General features: G+C 66.5%; 5 protein-coding genes across 6 annotated transcripts in view; 2 read left to right on the forward strand and 3 right to left on the reverse strand.

Moving 5' to 3' along the window:
- Positions 1-1,172, forward strand: part of H696_03395 (hypothetical protein) — a 9,169-nt gene extending 7,997 nt beyond the window's left edge. The window contains exons 5-6 of the mRNA XM_009497260.1: positions 93-362; positions 553-1,172. Coding sequence (XP_009495535.1) covers positions 93-362; positions 553-693 — 411 coding nt within the window. The 3' untranslated portion in view covers positions 694-1,172. The remainder of the gene's footprint in view (positions 1-92; positions 363-552) is intronic.
- Positions 1,173-1,373: 201 nt separating this feature from the next.
- H696_03396 (hypothetical protein) lies at positions 1,374-3,453 on the reverse strand. Its single transcript, XM_009497261.1, has 7 exons — positions 3,280-3,453; positions 3,029-3,124; positions 2,712-2,876; positions 2,304-2,575; positions 2,136-2,166; positions 1,869-2,054; positions 1,374-1,762 (listed from the first exon to the last, which is right to left on the reverse strand). Exons 1-7 carry the CDS (start codon positions 3,302-3,304, stop codon positions 1,554-1,556), a joined length of 984 nt encoding a protein of 327 aa, XP_009495536.1. The 5' UTR covers positions 3,305-3,453; the 3' UTR covers positions 1,374-1,553.
- Positions 3,454-4,260: 807 nt separating this feature from the next.
- Positions 4,261-6,285, forward strand: H696_03397 (26S protease regulatory subunit 6B). Its single transcript, XM_009497262.1, has 6 exons — positions 4,261-4,354; positions 4,472-4,569; positions 4,697-4,944; positions 5,059-5,134; positions 5,253-5,901; positions 6,061-6,285. Exons 2-6 carry the CDS (start codon positions 4,486-4,488, stop codon positions 6,228-6,230), a joined length of 1,227 nt encoding a protein of 408 aa, XP_009495537.1. The 5' UTR covers positions 4,261-4,354; positions 4,472-4,485; the 3' UTR covers positions 6,231-6,285.
- Positions 6,286-6,622: 337 nt separating this feature from the next.
- On the reverse strand, positions 6,623-9,147 carry H696_03398. 2 transcript variants are annotated; one of them, XM_009497263.1, is made up of 5 exons: positions 8,863-9,147; positions 7,646-8,771; positions 7,064-7,472; positions 6,803-6,938; positions 6,623-6,694 (listed from the first exon to the last, which is right to left on the reverse strand). In XM_009497263.1, the coding sequence occupies exons 1-5, from the start codon at positions 8,994-8,996 to the stop codon at positions 6,652-6,654; spliced, it is 1,848 nt and encodes a 615-aa protein (XP_009495538.1). In that variant the 5' UTR covers positions 8,997-9,147; the 3' UTR covers positions 6,623-6,651. The 2 variants fall into 2 exon arrangements, with proteins under 2 accessions (XP_009495538.1, XP_009495539.1); XM_009497264.1 differs by lacking the exon at positions 8,863-9,147 and having other exon boundaries at positions 7,646-8,862.
- Positions 9,148-9,410: 263 nt separating this feature from the next.
- The window catches only part of H696_03399 (hypothetical protein), a gene marked incomplete at its 5' end in the record, with an annotated part of 11,370 nt that continues 5,901 nt past the window's right edge, over positions 9,411-14,879 (reverse strand). Inside the window, 6 exons of the mRNA XM_009497265.1 lie at positions 9,411-9,979; positions 10,130-10,401; positions 10,559-12,181; positions 12,328-13,624; positions 13,740-14,081; positions 14,231-14,851. Of these exons, the coding sequence (XP_009495540.1) occupies positions 9,552-9,979; positions 10,130-10,401; positions 10,559-12,181; positions 12,328-13,624; positions 13,740-14,081; positions 14,231-14,851 (4,583 nt within the window). The 3' untranslated portion in view covers positions 9,411-9,551. The remainder of the gene's footprint in view (positions 9,980-10,129; positions 10,402-10,558; positions 12,182-12,327; positions 13,625-13,739; positions 14,082-14,230; positions 14,852-14,879) is intronic.

Here is a 14,879-nt window from a genome sequence, read left to right on the forward strand (position 1 = left end):
TCGTGGCCAACGATCGCCAGACTTCCGTCCGTGCTGGTACCCCGTACCACAGCGACGGCACCTGGTCCGATGGTCTGGTCTCGGCTGCCAAGGCCGTGGCCTCGGCCACCGGCGAGCTGTGCGAGGCCGCCAACGACATGGTCCAGGGCAAGGCCGACCGTGCTCGGATTATTGCCACCTCGCGCGCGGTGTCCGGCTCGACCCAGCAGCTGCTCAGTGCGGCCACCGTCAAGTCCAGCATCACCAGCCACGAGTCGCAGAACCGCCTGCGTGGTGCCGGTGCCCAGGTCTCCAAGGCCACCCGTGCCCTCATCGAGGCCGCCGAGCAGAATGCCGCTCTCGACACCAACCCGGCCGACGAGGTCAGCGAGCTCATGGCCTCCGGCATTGGCTCTCGCAAGGCTGAGATCGAGCTCCAGATGAAGATGCTTCAGATCGGAAGAGCGTCGTGTACGCCTGCGTGGTGCCGGTGCCCAGGTCTCCAAGGCCACCCGTGCCCTCATCGAGGCCGCCGAGCAGAATGCCGCTCTCGACACCAACCCGGCCGACGAGGTCAGCGAGCTCATGGCCTCCGGCATTGGCTCTCGCAAGGCTGAGATCGAGCTCCAGATGAAGATGCTTCGCATGGAGCAGGAGCTCGAGGAGGCCCGCCGCGCTCTGTCCAGCATGCGTCGCCAGCGCTACGACAAGTAAGGGCGCACATGTGGCCGGCTGTGTGCGCGCGTGTGTGTGTGTGTGAGCAGGCGAGTGGCGGAGGACGTCATTTCTCCCCCCCCCCCCTCTCTCTCTCCCCCTCGGCCCAGCCCCCTCCCTTCCCCCCTCCCCTCCCTCTGGCCTTTTCTTGTTGTTGCGCGTGCGTGTGTGCGCTCGGGGACAGAGTGTGCCCCGGGTGCATGTGCGCCTGCCCCTCCTCCTCCTCCTCCTCCCTCTCCCCTTCTGGGGGGGATGTGTGCCCCCTTCTTCCTCCCTTCTTCGGCACGCTCCCGCTCTCTCTGCTTCTTCCTCGCCATGTGTGTATTGCGGAGGTGGAGGCATGTGTGTGGGGCGGCCGTCGCGCTTTCCAGCCGCGCGGCATCCGCCCCTCCCTTCTCCCCCCCGCCCCCCCCTCACCTTTCGCGCGTGTGAATGTATCGCCCTTTTGATGTGCTAGCCATATTTCAATAAATCGGATCTCTTATCTCCCCATCGAAAGGGAAGAGGCTGTCGGTGTTGGGTTTTGGGCGTGTGGCATGTGGTGTGGTGGGACTAGTGCCCTGTTCTTTCTTTTCCCCTTCCCTCCGCGTCAAACGGGGAGAGTCTGCGCACATTCGCTCGAGGAGGGAGCGAGGAGGGGAGCCAGTGGGCACCCGTGAGCCCAAAGGGGGCATCTCGCGTTCGTTTTCTTCTTTGGGATGGATTGTATTTGGGTTTGCTTTTTTTTTCTTCTCCCCGCCTACCCGAAGGGCAGGGCAGCGGCGGGGTCAGGAGGGACACCGGGCGATCGGGTGGAGTGGCACAAGGGAAGCGAAGGAGCCTGACAGTGCGCGGGAGGCAGCCCCTGTTGGGTGTTCCTCTCACAGGCGGCCGGAATTGACGATGGTCACCCGCTTGGTGGGCCGACCTGACGCCGTGCCACAGGCCTCCACTCGCCGGACCAGGTCCAGGCCGGCGGTGACATGGCCAAAGACAACATGCCGCCCGTCCAGCCAATCAGCCTTGGCGGTGGTGATGAAAAACTGCGAGCCGTTGGTATTCGGGCCCGAGTTGGCCATTGAGAGGCAGCCTGTGTGTGTGTGTGTGTAGCTGCATGTGAGTGTGGGGAGGGTGTCAAGCCTTCAGAGTAGGCAGGCAAGGGTGGAGGAAAGAGGGAAAGAGCATCAAACTCGCACCGATACCAGTGTGCTTGAGGATGAAGTTCTCATCATCGAAGGCCTCGCCAAAGATCGAGTGCCCACCTGTGCCATTGTGGTTTGTGAAGTCACCGCCCTGGAGCGTGAAGTTCGGAATGAGCCGGTGGAAGGTCGACCCGCGGTAGCCATAGCCCTTGGAGTGCTCACACAGAGCAAGGAAGTTCTCTGCAGTGGTATGCGCGTGTGGCAGGTGTTAGCCCTGGGAAGGGGGAGGCGCTCATATGTGGCGAGGGGGGCCTCTCGTACCGCAAGTCTTGGGGCAGATGTCCGCGCGCAACTGATGGCATGATGGCGAGCAGGGAGCATGAAGATAAGTCCCCGGGACGATGGTAGATATGCACAGATACACACACACACACACACACACAGACACAGACACAGGAAGGAAAAAAAGGAGGGCAATCTAGCGCGCACCACAAATTCAATCCGCCCGGCTGGCTCGCCGCTGATGGCAATGTCGAAGAAGGCGCGCGGGTTCTCGGTAATGTGGATCTTGGGAGCCGGCGCGGCGGCAGTAGCACCACCAGCGGCGGCGGCACCGGCGATGGCAGCCGCACTGTCGGCGTCGCGGCGCGACTCCTCATCCAGCGCGCGCTGGCCGGCCCGCGTGGCGGACGACACAAACTCCGGATCCTTCTCCAGCGACGCGTGGCCGTACTTCTCCAGCCACTTGTCCTGTGCCCAGACTGGGGAAGAGGAAATGCACCGCAAGTGCACCGGGAGTTAGTCACACACACACACATATTCAATTGCACACACTCGCAAGAGGCAAAGACTGGGGCAAAGGGGCGAACCCCCCGCCCCTGCACCATAGGCACATACAGGCGACATTGTTGTCCGTGCGGGTATCAATCTGGGCACCAGTGCGAGACAGCTGGCACTTGATGGTTCGACCGAAGAGCTCCGCCTGGTCCATGTTATCCACAGCCGCGATGGCATCCTCAGCCTCCTCAAACTCTACCATGGCAAAGCCACGGTGCCGATCGGCTGAGGGGGGGGGGGAGGGGAGGGGGCGGCGGCAAAAGGACACACGGGTGTTAGGAGACAAAGGAGCGGGAGGGGGGAGGGGTCATGTGTGGCTGTGTACAGCCGCAGGCGGGCCTGCGACGAGGGAAGGGCGACACGCGCAGGACACGTACAGGACCGCTGGGTCGGCATGTTGATGGAGACAATGTCACCGAAGGGAATGAACGCCCCCATCAGGGTCTCGCGGGTGACATTATCCGCAAGCCCGGCTGCCGTTATTCCGGGGAGATGAAGCCGGGGAGGAGCGTGCGGAGAGAGGGGGCACCGTGCGAGGAGAGTCAGCCAGGACTTGCACAGGGGCGGAGGAGAGGGGCCAGGCTTCGCCCGCATCGTGGGCCAATGGGGCTCGGCGGCCGAGGCGTACCGACATGAACAGAACGCCGATCCATGGTTTCTGGTGTGAGAGTGCCCGGGAAGGGAGCAGAGAGAGAGAGAGGAAAAGGGCAAGGGGATGCACGGATGGAGAGCGGGCAGGAGGAGCGGGACGGGAGGCACAGGCGACAAAAGGGAAGAGGGGGGAGGGAGGGAGGGGAGGTGAAGCATGGCCGCGCGCCGGGTGCCCGGGGCCAGGTGTGCCAATCGGCCATTTGAATCGGCTGCCGTTGCTGCTTTCCCCCCGGGCCCCCGCCGCCGGCCCCGGCCCTCGGCGGCGAGCCAACGCAAGGGCCAACTGCCAATGCCAACGATATGTCATGATCACGCGATTGTCAGACGCTTGCGCGACTGTCACCGAAGCTTTCGATGCCCGAGGTGTGTGCGGCCCCGCCCGCTCCTCCGGCCCCCCCCCCGTTCTCTTCTCGGGTGGCGGGGCAGGTCCTGTGCAGGCTCCAACCGCCCCAGTTTGCGGTCGGACACCTTGCCCGGAAACACCCGGATATCAGGGCCGGGGGGCGGGGGGGGGCCGAGACACACCCCTGTGTGCGCAGACACTAGAGACCAGCCGGAATTTGCCGCCCTTTGGCAGCCGTCCCCGCCCGCCGGCAGCTGTGGAAGCGGGCATCAGGGGGGAAGACGCAACGCAGGATGCGGAAGACCAGGGATGCCATCTGTTAACCTGCCTCTCTGGTGGCTCTCCCAGCTCCTGGGCCCCTTGCCCGGAGGCCGGTCCAAGTCGATCCGATGCTCTGGCAAGCAGCTAGGACTGCTGCGTTCCGGCGTTCCTTCGAGACCTTTCCGGGTTTGGTGTCGACCGTCAACAGCTCGGGCCGTCGCCGGCAGAGGTCCGCACGCCTGGGATCGGAGCCGCGGGGCCTTCGGGCGGAGGCGACCCAGCCAGGCGCCATCCTTTGAAGTGATGTCATCCTGGCAGGGCGGTTCTCAGAGAGATTTGGCCACCCCTCTCCCCCCCCCCCCTTCCCCGTCTCCCCTACCTCTTTTCCCATCTCCCCTTCCCACCGCCTCCTCCCCAAACTCGAGCCTCTCACCCAGTCACCGCACTTGTTCGTCCCCACCCCCACCCCTCGCACCCTACTTTGCCTTCCCTCCTTGCCGCGGGTCCCCCCCCCCCCTCTCTTTTCCCCTCTGCCCCCACTGACCGAGTCTCCTTCCTCCGTCAGCCGCAGTCCAAAACATGTCCGCCGGAATGCAAGTGGACACCCCGGCCCCGGTCCCCAAGTCGCTGCCGACTGGGGCGGCCATGTCTTCCAATCACCAGGTATGCCCATGCATGTCGGCCCTTTGCCCGCCTGCTCCGCTGCCCCTTTCCCGTGGCCTTGCCTCTCCGGCTCGTCTCTGACCTTGGTTCCCCCCCCCCTCCCCCCCCCCGGGGCATGGCCTTGTAGGACCTCTACACCACGATGCTCAACCTCCAGCGTCAGCTGGAGATCCTCGAGGTGCAGGAGTCCTATGTCAAGGACGAGCAGCGTCACCTGAAGCGCGAGCTGATCCGCGCGCAGTCGGAGGTCGCGCGCATTTGCGCCGTCCCGCTGATCATTGGCCAGTTCCTGGAGGCCATCGACAGCAACTACTGCATTGTCGGCTCGACCACCGGCAGTAACTACTATGTTCGCATTCTCAGCACCATCGATCGGTACGAGTCCATGCCCGGCTGCTTGTCCGCCTTCTTCTTTTTTGTCTGCCCCCTCCTTCTCACTTCCTGCCGGGCCCCCTTTCTGACCCGCTTGTCCTTCTCTGCGGTCTCCAGCGAGCTGCTCAAGCCCTCGTCCAGTGTCGCCCTTCATCGCCACTCCAATGCCCTGGTGGAGGTCCTCCCGCCGGAGGTGCGTACATCTGCCACCTCGCCTTCGCCCCTGCGCCTGGCCGGCCTTGCTCACATCCAATATCTCTCCTCCCCCCCCCCCTCCCCCTCCTGGGGCTTCGCTTTCGCCGCTGCCACAGGCCGACAGCTCCATTGCCCTGCTCCAATCCACCGAGCGGCCAGACGTCACCTACTCGGACATCGGTGGCCTTGACATCCAGAAGCAGGAGATTCGCGAGGCGGTGGAGCTGCCGCTCACGCACTTCGAGCTTTACCAGCAAATCGGTATTGACCCGCCGCGGGGTGTCCTCCTGTACGGGCCGCCGGGTACCGGAAAAACCATGCTCGTCAAGGCCGTGGCGCACCACACCACCGCGGCCTTCATCCGGGTCGTGGGCTCGGAGTTCGTGCAGAAGTACCTCGGTGAGGGGCCGCGCATGGTGCGCGACGTCTTCCGCCTGGCCCGGGAGAATGCCCCGTCCATCATTTTCATCGACGAGGTGGATGCCATCGCCACCAAGCGCTTCGATGCGCAGACCGGCGCCGATCGCGAGGTCCAGCGCATTCTCATTGAGCTGCTCACGCAGATGGATGGCTTCGACCAGTCGGTCAATGTCAAGGTCATCATGGCCACCAACCGCGCGGACACTCTGGACCCGGCCCTTCTGCGCCCAGGCCGCCTGGACCGGAAGATCGAGTTCCCTGCCCCGGATCGCCGGCAGAAGCGCCTCGTCTTCGCGGCCGTCACCTCCAAGATGAATGTCGCCGACGATGTCGACCTGGAGTCATGTATGTTGGCAGTGTGCTGCGCCCTTGTGCCGTTCTTTCTTCCCTTCCCACTCCTTGACTCGCCTCTGACAGCAGCTTTCCCCTCCCGCCTTGTGTCTTCCTCTGTCCCTCTCCCTCTCCCTCTCTCCTGTCTTTTCATCCCGCCGGCCCTCTCTCCAGTTGTTTCTCGGCCGGACAAGCTGTCCAACGCCGACATTGCGGCCATCTGCCAGGAGGCCGGCCTCCAGGCGGTCCGGCGCAACCGCTACGTCGTGCTGACCAGCGACTTCGAGCGGGCATACGCCACCCACGTGAAGCGCACTGACAGCGAGTTCGACTTCTACAAGTAAGTCTATACATGTGCGTGAGTGAGTGTGTGTAAGTGTGTGTGTGTGTGTGTGCGCGCGCGCGCGCACGTTTGCTCGCACGGGGCCACTGCCACGATCTTCCTCCTCCCCACCTCGCTCTTCACAGTTGGGCCCCCCGTGTCCTGCTCGCGCCCTCCCTCGGCCCTCGGGCCGCCCGCCCTCCTCGCCTCTCCCCCCGAATGTACCAAAAAAACCCCCCTTTACTTGGCTGCTTGTGCGCATGTCTCTGTGCTTTTTCTCTCTCCATTTGTCTAGGTGCCTCAAGTCGCGCGAGCGCTTCGTGTGCAAAAGAGGGAAGGAACCGGCCGACACAGGGCCAGCGGATCGATGCCCTTCGGCGCCTTGGTCCACCCCTTGGCCCTGGCCGCACAGATGGCCGGCGGGGCCCCCCCCCCCCCCTGCGTCAAGGGAGGTGCGGCGCCCACAGTCGAACGGAGGAGTCAGGCCTGACGTCGGGATCGCCGGCGGAGGGCGCAAGCATGTTAGACCAACTGACCGGAGACATGGGCATCGAGGATGGGGCCGGGGAGGAGGCAGGCCATGCAAAAGCGTACCCGCCAGTGGCGAAAAGCCCACCCAGGTCCGGCACCCGGGGGCCGTCATCGGCTTCGCCCACCCCGGGACCCAGGGGCTGTGCGGTGATCGATCCGGCCGGCGCCGCGGCCAAGACCGTCGGGATGCCATCGGCATCTGGACACGGAGGGGATGGTCAGTTTGATGGGCAGAAAAGAAAGAGAGCCCGACCCAGCCACTCCCCGGGGGGATGCACGGCATCCGCGTGCCACGCCCTGCCCCGAAAATGCAGGGCCACGGACCAAGAGTGCAATAGGACCGCGGTTCGGCCGTGCGTGTGTCCCACACCGAAAGGACGCCGGAGTTGGCACACAAGGCGCCGACCGCTGTCTCGTCCGGCGATAGGCAGGCCGCGCTGATGTCGCCATGGACCGAGGGGAACTTCACATGCCCCGGGGTGGTCCGCACACCGAGGTATTTCTGCACCACCCGGCCACTGAGCAAATCCACCAGCACCACGCCCGCCTCATCGGAGCGCGTGCGTACGAGCAGCATCCGCCCGGAGGCCGAGAATTGCAGGGAAACCACCTCGCCGCCGAGACTCACGGCGCCCAGATTGCTGACCAGCCGGCCGGAGGGGACATCCACCACGCGAACCTGGCCGCGATCCGTGCCCACGGCATACAGGTAGCCCGACTGGTCACAGGCGAGCTGATTTTTTCCCCCACCCCAGTGAGGAAGAAACCCAGGCAGGATAGTGTCAGTGGGGGCCCCAGAGGGGGGGGGGGGGGGGGAGGGGGGGGAAGGAGGTGCAAGCACCAAAAGGAACAGTGGGATCTGCCTTCGTTTGGGGCGATGCCGAGGGCAGCCGCCACATCACGTACCGCCCGGACGCAGCCGGCACCGGCTCCATTTTCGGCATCCTCGGCGGCCACACGCTCCGCCGGGGCCAGGTAGCAAGTCAAGCTGGCTGAGTCGTACATGCGCACGGCGGCGGCGCTGGAAACGACCGACGCCTCGGTGCCGCTGCCGGGGACCCCGACGCCGGCCTCCTCCGAGTCGGAGGAAGTGGCCGCCGGTCCAATGCCCCCGAGATAGCCGCCACCCACGAAGAGATAGTCCCCGGAGGGATGCGCGGCCAGGCAGTGCACGGGCTGCGGATCGCGGCCATCGCGCCAGGCGCTATTCAGTCGGCCGCCACCACCGCCGCCGCCATGCCTGCCTCCGGGGCCGGCCTGCCCGGCCGCCAGGGCCTTTTGCGACGCATGCAGGTCAAACATGCGGATGCGCCCGTCAGCCATGCCGGCGAACACCTGCGGCCGACGAGGATGCCAGCAGGTGACCACACGGCCAGAGGCCCCGGAGGATGACGTTCCCAGGGGCAATTCCAACAGCGCGGCATCCGCGTGGCCCTGTGCCACGCAGCGATCCACGTCCCATATCCGGATGACGCCGGTCGGGGCGGCATTGCCGGCATTGGTGCCGCCGCCGCCGCCGCCGCGACCGCCGGCCCCGGCCGCGATGCCGGTGCCGCCGGCCCCGGCCGGAGCCGTGTGCGTCGAGCACAAAAGGCGCCCATCCTGGCTGAAGGACAGGCTGCGCACGGGCAGGTGCGAATCATCGCGAGCCGCCGGCGACTGCTGGGCAAGGTGCGCCACTTGGGACATGGCCCGGCCGGGCCCGAGGCCCCGAGCATCCGGCCCCAGCAGAGGCCCAATCCCGAGCGGCATCGAGCCAATCCCCGGGCCCGGGGCATCGAGGGCGGCCAGGGTGGCCGCATCGATTGCCGGGGCGAACAGCTGCTCCGCACGGGTGGCACCGCCGGGCCGAGTGCCCGGCGGGACGGCTCGCGCCTCGCGCGAATGATAGCGCAGCGCTTGGAGGGCGGCCGATCGGTCGTCCAGGCTCTGTGCCAGGGCATTGGTCCCGCGTAGGGCCGGCCCGGTGGGGAGGCTGGCCGCATCGGCCACGGCGGCTGCCACCTCCGGCAGGTTGTAGAACATCAGTTGCCTGGATGTTTTGGTCAGCAGTCGTCCCACCGGCAGGACAGCAGGCAGGTCCAGGGCAAGAGGGAAGAAAGTGCGAAGGGCCAAAAACGCACTGGGCGATCAGCTGGCAAACTTCCTCACGCGAGGCGGCCGGTGCCGTGGAGCAAGGCACGGCCGGGGCAGGCGCCCCAGGGCGGGCCGGGGCCGGGGCCGGCGGCAGCGTCGGCGCGAAGGCCGGATGGTTCATGCCTCACCACGCGTGGCGTACTTCGGGGACCAGTGGAAAGGGGGAGCTGGCCAGAGGGAGTGGGGCTGCGGCAGAAGGACAGGCGAGGAGAAAAAAAAAAGGCGAAAGCGGGGAGATGACGAGAGGGAGGGGGTGTCTGTGTGTGTGCGTGTGTGTGTGTGGTCTTCCAGCTGGCCCCCAAAGGCCCCGGATGGCGGCCGTAAAAACCATCGTCTGAGGATGTCCAGATGCCAACGAACATGTACCATGCCTCGGGGCGGTGGCAGCTGGGCACTCTGGAGTACGAGCACACACTCGTCCGCGCCCTGGCAGACAGTATACAACTTAAGCACAAGTATTTGTATTCAAGGGGGGGAGGGAGGGGGCGAGTCCTCGCAGAAGGCAGAAGGAGGACACGCACGCACGCACGCACACACACACACACACACACACACAAAAAAGGACGAAAGGCTGACTGGGCTGGAGAAAAACAAGGGCTAGAAAAGGGTGATTGGGGAAATCAGAGCACCACGCGACACACACACACACGCATTGACAAACACATGCGGGACATGCTCACGGTCCGTCGGCCTGGAGAGCCAGGCGGTCGGCCCGACGGGCTCCGCCCATGCGCAGGGCGTCAACCACCTCGCGCAGGTCGACCGACGCGGCGGGATCCGCATCGCCGGTCAGCAGCACCGGGGACAGGGTCATCAGGCCAGAGCCCGGGCCGTGCATGAGAAGCGGCGAGCTGGACTGCCCGCGAGCGGCCACGGCCACCGTTGCCAGCTGCTCAACCAGGATCATGGTCTGGTCCAGGATGGTCCGGCCGGAGCCGGGGTCCACCCAGTTGACATCGGCCGGGCGTTGGGGATGTTTGACCAGGGCCTTGATGACATCGACCTTGCGCCGGTCGACAGCCAAGTTCAGGGCGCGGATGCTGGAAAGGTAGTGGCGCTGGCTGGCCAGCGGGAGGTTGGGATCAGCGCCGGCATCCAGGAGGACTGTGTCGAGACGGCCAACAGGAGGAGGGAAGGAGCGGGATTAGTCCTTTTCCGATGGCGTGGAATAGGTGGCCCAATCCAACAGGAGGGGCAGGCAGGGCGGGGGGTGGGGGTGGGGGGGGGGAAGGGACGGAAGAGAAAGGAACGCACGCCGCGTGGTCACAGGGTCGCCGGACATGGCGGCCGTGTGGATTGGCCGGAAGATCTCCGGGCCGAGCACATCCGGCCGAGAGGACCGCGCAGAGGAGGTCCCGTCCTCCAGGGCGAGGAGCGCAGCCAGAACCGGGGCCGCAGGGGCCGCCTGCCGGTGTCCAGTTGACTGGGCGGACACCTGGCCGGCGGCGAAGTTGACGTCAGCCCCGAGCTCAATGAGGATCCGCACAACAGAGGACTTGCCCAGGCGGGCCGCGAGGCAGAGGGGACTGGGAAAGCACGAGAGCGGGATGCCAAAGTACGTGGAGAGGGGGAGCAGAGGGGGGGGGGGAAAGCGGGGGGATGCTGTGAGTGCGAGCGTTCTGGGAGGGAACTAAGCGAGGGGCCACGCTCAGTCACAAGGAGAGCAGAGCACGGAAAACGCACGTCCAGCCGTCCAGCGGCGAGGCCAAGTTCAGCAACGGACTGCAGAGAGTTGACCCATCGGACAGGGGCCGACGCGTGGCCGATACCAGTGGCGCGATGAGATCCTCCTCGCCAGTGAGGATGGCAATCGAGAGCCGCACTGCCATGAGGTTCAGCAACTGCTCGCTGAATAGTGTTCCCGATGCGGCGGATGTGGCCACCGTGGCCAGGTCATTGACCATTGGATGCGCCGCCGGAGTGACCCCCGCCCCCGGGGAGGTCGGCGACACGGGGTGGCTCTCCACCACCGAGGCCATGCGACTGGGAGCCCAGCTTAGACGCCGGCCGATGGGGGAGCCGGTGGCCGTCGCTTCAGCCCCCGCCACCGTCGCTGTCGCCGCCACCGCGGCCACCGTCGTCGAAATGGCAGGCAGGGCAGCCTGCTTGTCCGGCGAACTGGCCGTGGCGCTGGCTGCCGACTCGGCGGCCGTCGAAAGGGAGGGAGCCGAGGTGAAGACCGTACCCGGGCTGCGGTCCGGGATGCCGGCCGGCGAGGGAGATGGCGAAGGGGTGGCCATGTCTTGGCTTGCCTCCACCGAGGAGAAGGCATGGCCCGCGATGGCCAAAGACCCGGACCCGGCCAGGGAGCTGAGCGACTGGGCCACCGAGCAGGAGGGGGTCGACTCGTCGGATTGCGTGCGCAAATGCAGGGACCCATTGCTTTGGGTCTCGGCCAGGGTGTCTGGATCGCAATTGAGCAGGAAGCCCGGCGGCCGACCGGGGCCGGTCTCGGCCCCAGGGGTCTCGGCCCCGGCAGCCAGCGGCGAAGAGGGCTCTCGCGGCGGCGAGTCCACCTGGCTGTACTGAGGACCTTGCATGCCGCCGCTGCCATCACCGACAGCGGAGCCCGCCCCGCCGGCCAGGTGGTCATACGATGTGAGCACTGTGGCCCCGATCATCGGGCCGGACGAGGGGTGGAGCCCCTCGCCAGGACCGGCCTGCTCCTCGACGCATGTCTCCCCCCCGGCCAGCTTGGAGTAGTCCCCATACTGGCTGTCCCCGGGGCGCGGAGCCGCGGCCAGACTGTCGGTCAGGTGTGCCATGGCCAGCGAGTAGCCCGGCATGTCCAGGAGATGGACCGACTGCATTGCCGGCAGGATGAGCGCCGTGCCCGACGGTAGGGCATTGATGCTGCACGCGTCGCTGGTGGACCCGGGGAAGAGGAGGGCCCACTCGCCGGTCAGGCGTGGCTGGCGGAAGCGCCCCGCCGTGGAGCTCTGGAAGAGAAGCAGTCGCGAGGGGGACCCGACGGCGTGCGGGTGGGCCCCATACTGGGCCGCCTCCACGCCCCCGACCGGCCCAAGGTGCGTTCGAGCGGCGATGGTCCCCGGACCGCCGGCCCCGACGGCCACCGGGTCCGCTCCGCCGCCGATGAAGCTGGCTGTGCGGATGGGCTGGAAAACCGCACTGGCATTGGTGCACAAGACCGCCGGGCTGAGGTTGGCCGCGATCGAGGTCCCCCGGAGAGCCGGCAAGTCGGCATTCAGCGGAACCACATGCGTGTGGTACTCCGACAGCAGGGCCGAATACAGGTCCCGGGCCTTGCGAGGCAGGTGCCCGGTCGTGGGCACCAGGGCAACAGACCTGCCCCCGTTGGGAAGGGCAAACGGCAAGGAGGAAGGGCAGATTAGCGCCTCGGCAGAGGAGGGACGGCGGATGAATGAAATGCGGAAGGATGGCGGGTGATATCCCACACGCCGGGCGCAGACAGAAAGCAAGGGACAACATACCCGGACATCACACGCTCGAAGCCCCGGAGCCCGAGAGCCGCGATCCAAGAGTGCTCAACGAAGGCGCGACTCAACTGGCACTCGGGGGCCACAAGCGACGCCACGGTCAGGCCACCGGCAGCCCCGGCCCCGGCTTGGTCCACCTTGAACGTTCGGATGAGGCCGCGCTCGGAGTTGGAATGCGGGGCGATGAGGATCACATCGCGCGGGGTCTCCCGGCCGGCAGCCAGCAGCCCGGCGGCCAGCGAGTCGTCCGAATTGAAGGGAATGGCCAGAGGGCCCGGCGGGGCTGAATGACCGCCACCGGCATCCGGGGCCCCAGACGTGGTCCCCAGGAGGCCTGACAGTCCGGTGGAGGAGGAGGAGTTTGACAGGGAGGTCCGATGGCCGACAATCAGCAGCTCCGGCGAGCTGGTGGATGGCCCGACATCCGAATGGCCGGAAGAGCTGCGCGGGTGGCCCGGACCGGGGGACGCCCCGATGGCCAGCGAGCTCAACGACTGGGCCGGAGACACTCCCCCGGTGCTGGTGGCCGCAAAGTGCATGGACTGCCGGCGAGCAGCCGCCTGTCCGAGCGAGGGGGCCGGCGAGGTGGCATTCCGACGCATGCGTCCAATGGCCGTGGCGGACCCGGCATGGGGGACCCCCCCCGAGCCTGGCGCTGCCCCGCCGGCCGGGCCCACAAAGCTGGACAAATCATTGGAACTGAGATTCGACACGGCCACCAGCGCGGGCAGCTCGGCACGCTGCATGGACGACGCATAGTGCCAGACCATGGCATCGCCGGCGGCATTCACAACCAACACCGCGGGCTCGTGCGGCAGGCCTAGCGTAGCAGCATGCGGCCGGCCGGCCGCTGCCGGGGTCAACACCGGCAATGGGAAGACCGTGGCATGGGGGTCCGACATTTGCTCCGGCTGGAATTGGACCTGCGGGAGAACCGGCTCGAAGGAGGCCGAGGGACCGCGCGAAGAGAACCCGGCCGCCAGGCGAGACAAGCGCCGCATGTTGCGCAAGTCCCACACTTCGGCCATGGTCGGCCCCACCGACCCATAGGGCGGGTCAATGTCCCCGACCATGGCCGCGCCGCCGGGGAAGATAAGCCCGACCCCGGCCGACCCACCCCCCGAGGGACCACCTGCCTGGGTGTGTGCCCCGGCCTGGGTGGTGGCCAGGAACCCGGAATTGTCGCTGGTGGACTGGGAGATGACCGACCCATAGAGGGAGTGCCACTGCGATGAGAAGGACAACGGCAGCGGACCAACCAGGGCAATGTGGCTGCCATCGCGGGACAAATCTGCCACAATGCAAGAGGAGCATGCGTTAGCCCGGGCATCTTTGCATGGAGACCCGACAAGCGGCGGGTGGCAGGCCGCAAAGGAGGGCAAACGGAAAGAGCCCGGATGACGCACCGAAAGTCGCACACTTGAAGCGAATGAGATTGGTGAAATGCCCGGTCGAGCGGCCGAGATACTCGCGCTCATCGGTGGCCGCATTGCTCGGGGCGCCGGGGCCGGCGGGCGACCCGAGAAGCGACGGGCTGCCAGCCGGCGACCCGATGAGGAAGCCCCCCGAGCTGACCCCTGGCCCGGGGGACATGGGGAAGCCCGGAGTTGGGAATGCACCGGCGCCCGCACTGGAGGAGATAGCTCCGAGCGAGGAGGACCAGAAGAAAATGCCAGTCTCCGACGTGGAAATCACCAGGCGAGTGGGGTCCGATGGGACGAAGCGCACGCAAGTGATGCAATCATGTGCTGCGGGCCGATGCGCAAGCAGGACCCCGGACACGGGAAAGGCGGGGAGCGGATAGGACGATGCACGTCCGGGGTCAGAAAGGGAGGGAAGAAGTCGGGCAACGAAAGAGGGAGGGCAGGAGGGGCAGGGGGCGACGACCAGGACGCACGCTTCATCAAGCTGAGCGGGATATGCTCCATCGGAATGCCCGTGGTCAGGTCGATCAGTAGAACCATGTGCGGAGCCACGGCCAGAGCCGCCATCGGCCGGCCGCGGATGCGTGCCAAATCCACCAGCCCGCGGGACCGGCCAGAGGCCAACTCCGAAATCCACCGGCGCTGGGCACCCAGGGCCGCCGGTGCCGCCGCGCCCAGCTCCATGGATCGCGGCCCGGAGAGGTCGCCCATGTACGGTGCCATGAACAGGGGATACGGGTCGAGCTCCACCGACCGGACCAGCTCCAGGGTTGAGGTGCAGATGAAATGCACATGGAAGATGGCCGACATGGTTTCCACCAGGGCCGACCCTCCAAGCGAGGGGGAGGCCCCCGTGGAGGAGGCCAGCGACTGAGCCTGGCCCATTTGCCCGGCCAAATCCAAAGCCGCTTCCGAGATGGCCGTCGAGCCGGCAGCCAGCCCGGAGAAATCGACACCGATGTTGGTGGGGTTGCCCGAGAAGGCCGACACATCGGCCGCCAGGAAGGACGAGCGCGAGGTATCGACAATCGACACGATGGAAATGTGCGACCCATCCGAGCGGACATGTTGCATCGAGAGCGCTGTACCAGGGACTTAGGGCGGGGGAGGGGGGGGGGGGGG

Source organism: Fonticula alba (genome assembly GCF_000388065.1).
Source record: "Fonticula alba strain ATCC 38817 unplaced genomic scaffold supercont2.5, whole genome shotgun sequence".
Classification (NCBI taxonomy): Eukaryota; order Rotosphaerida; family Fonticulaceae; genus Fonticula; species Fonticula alba.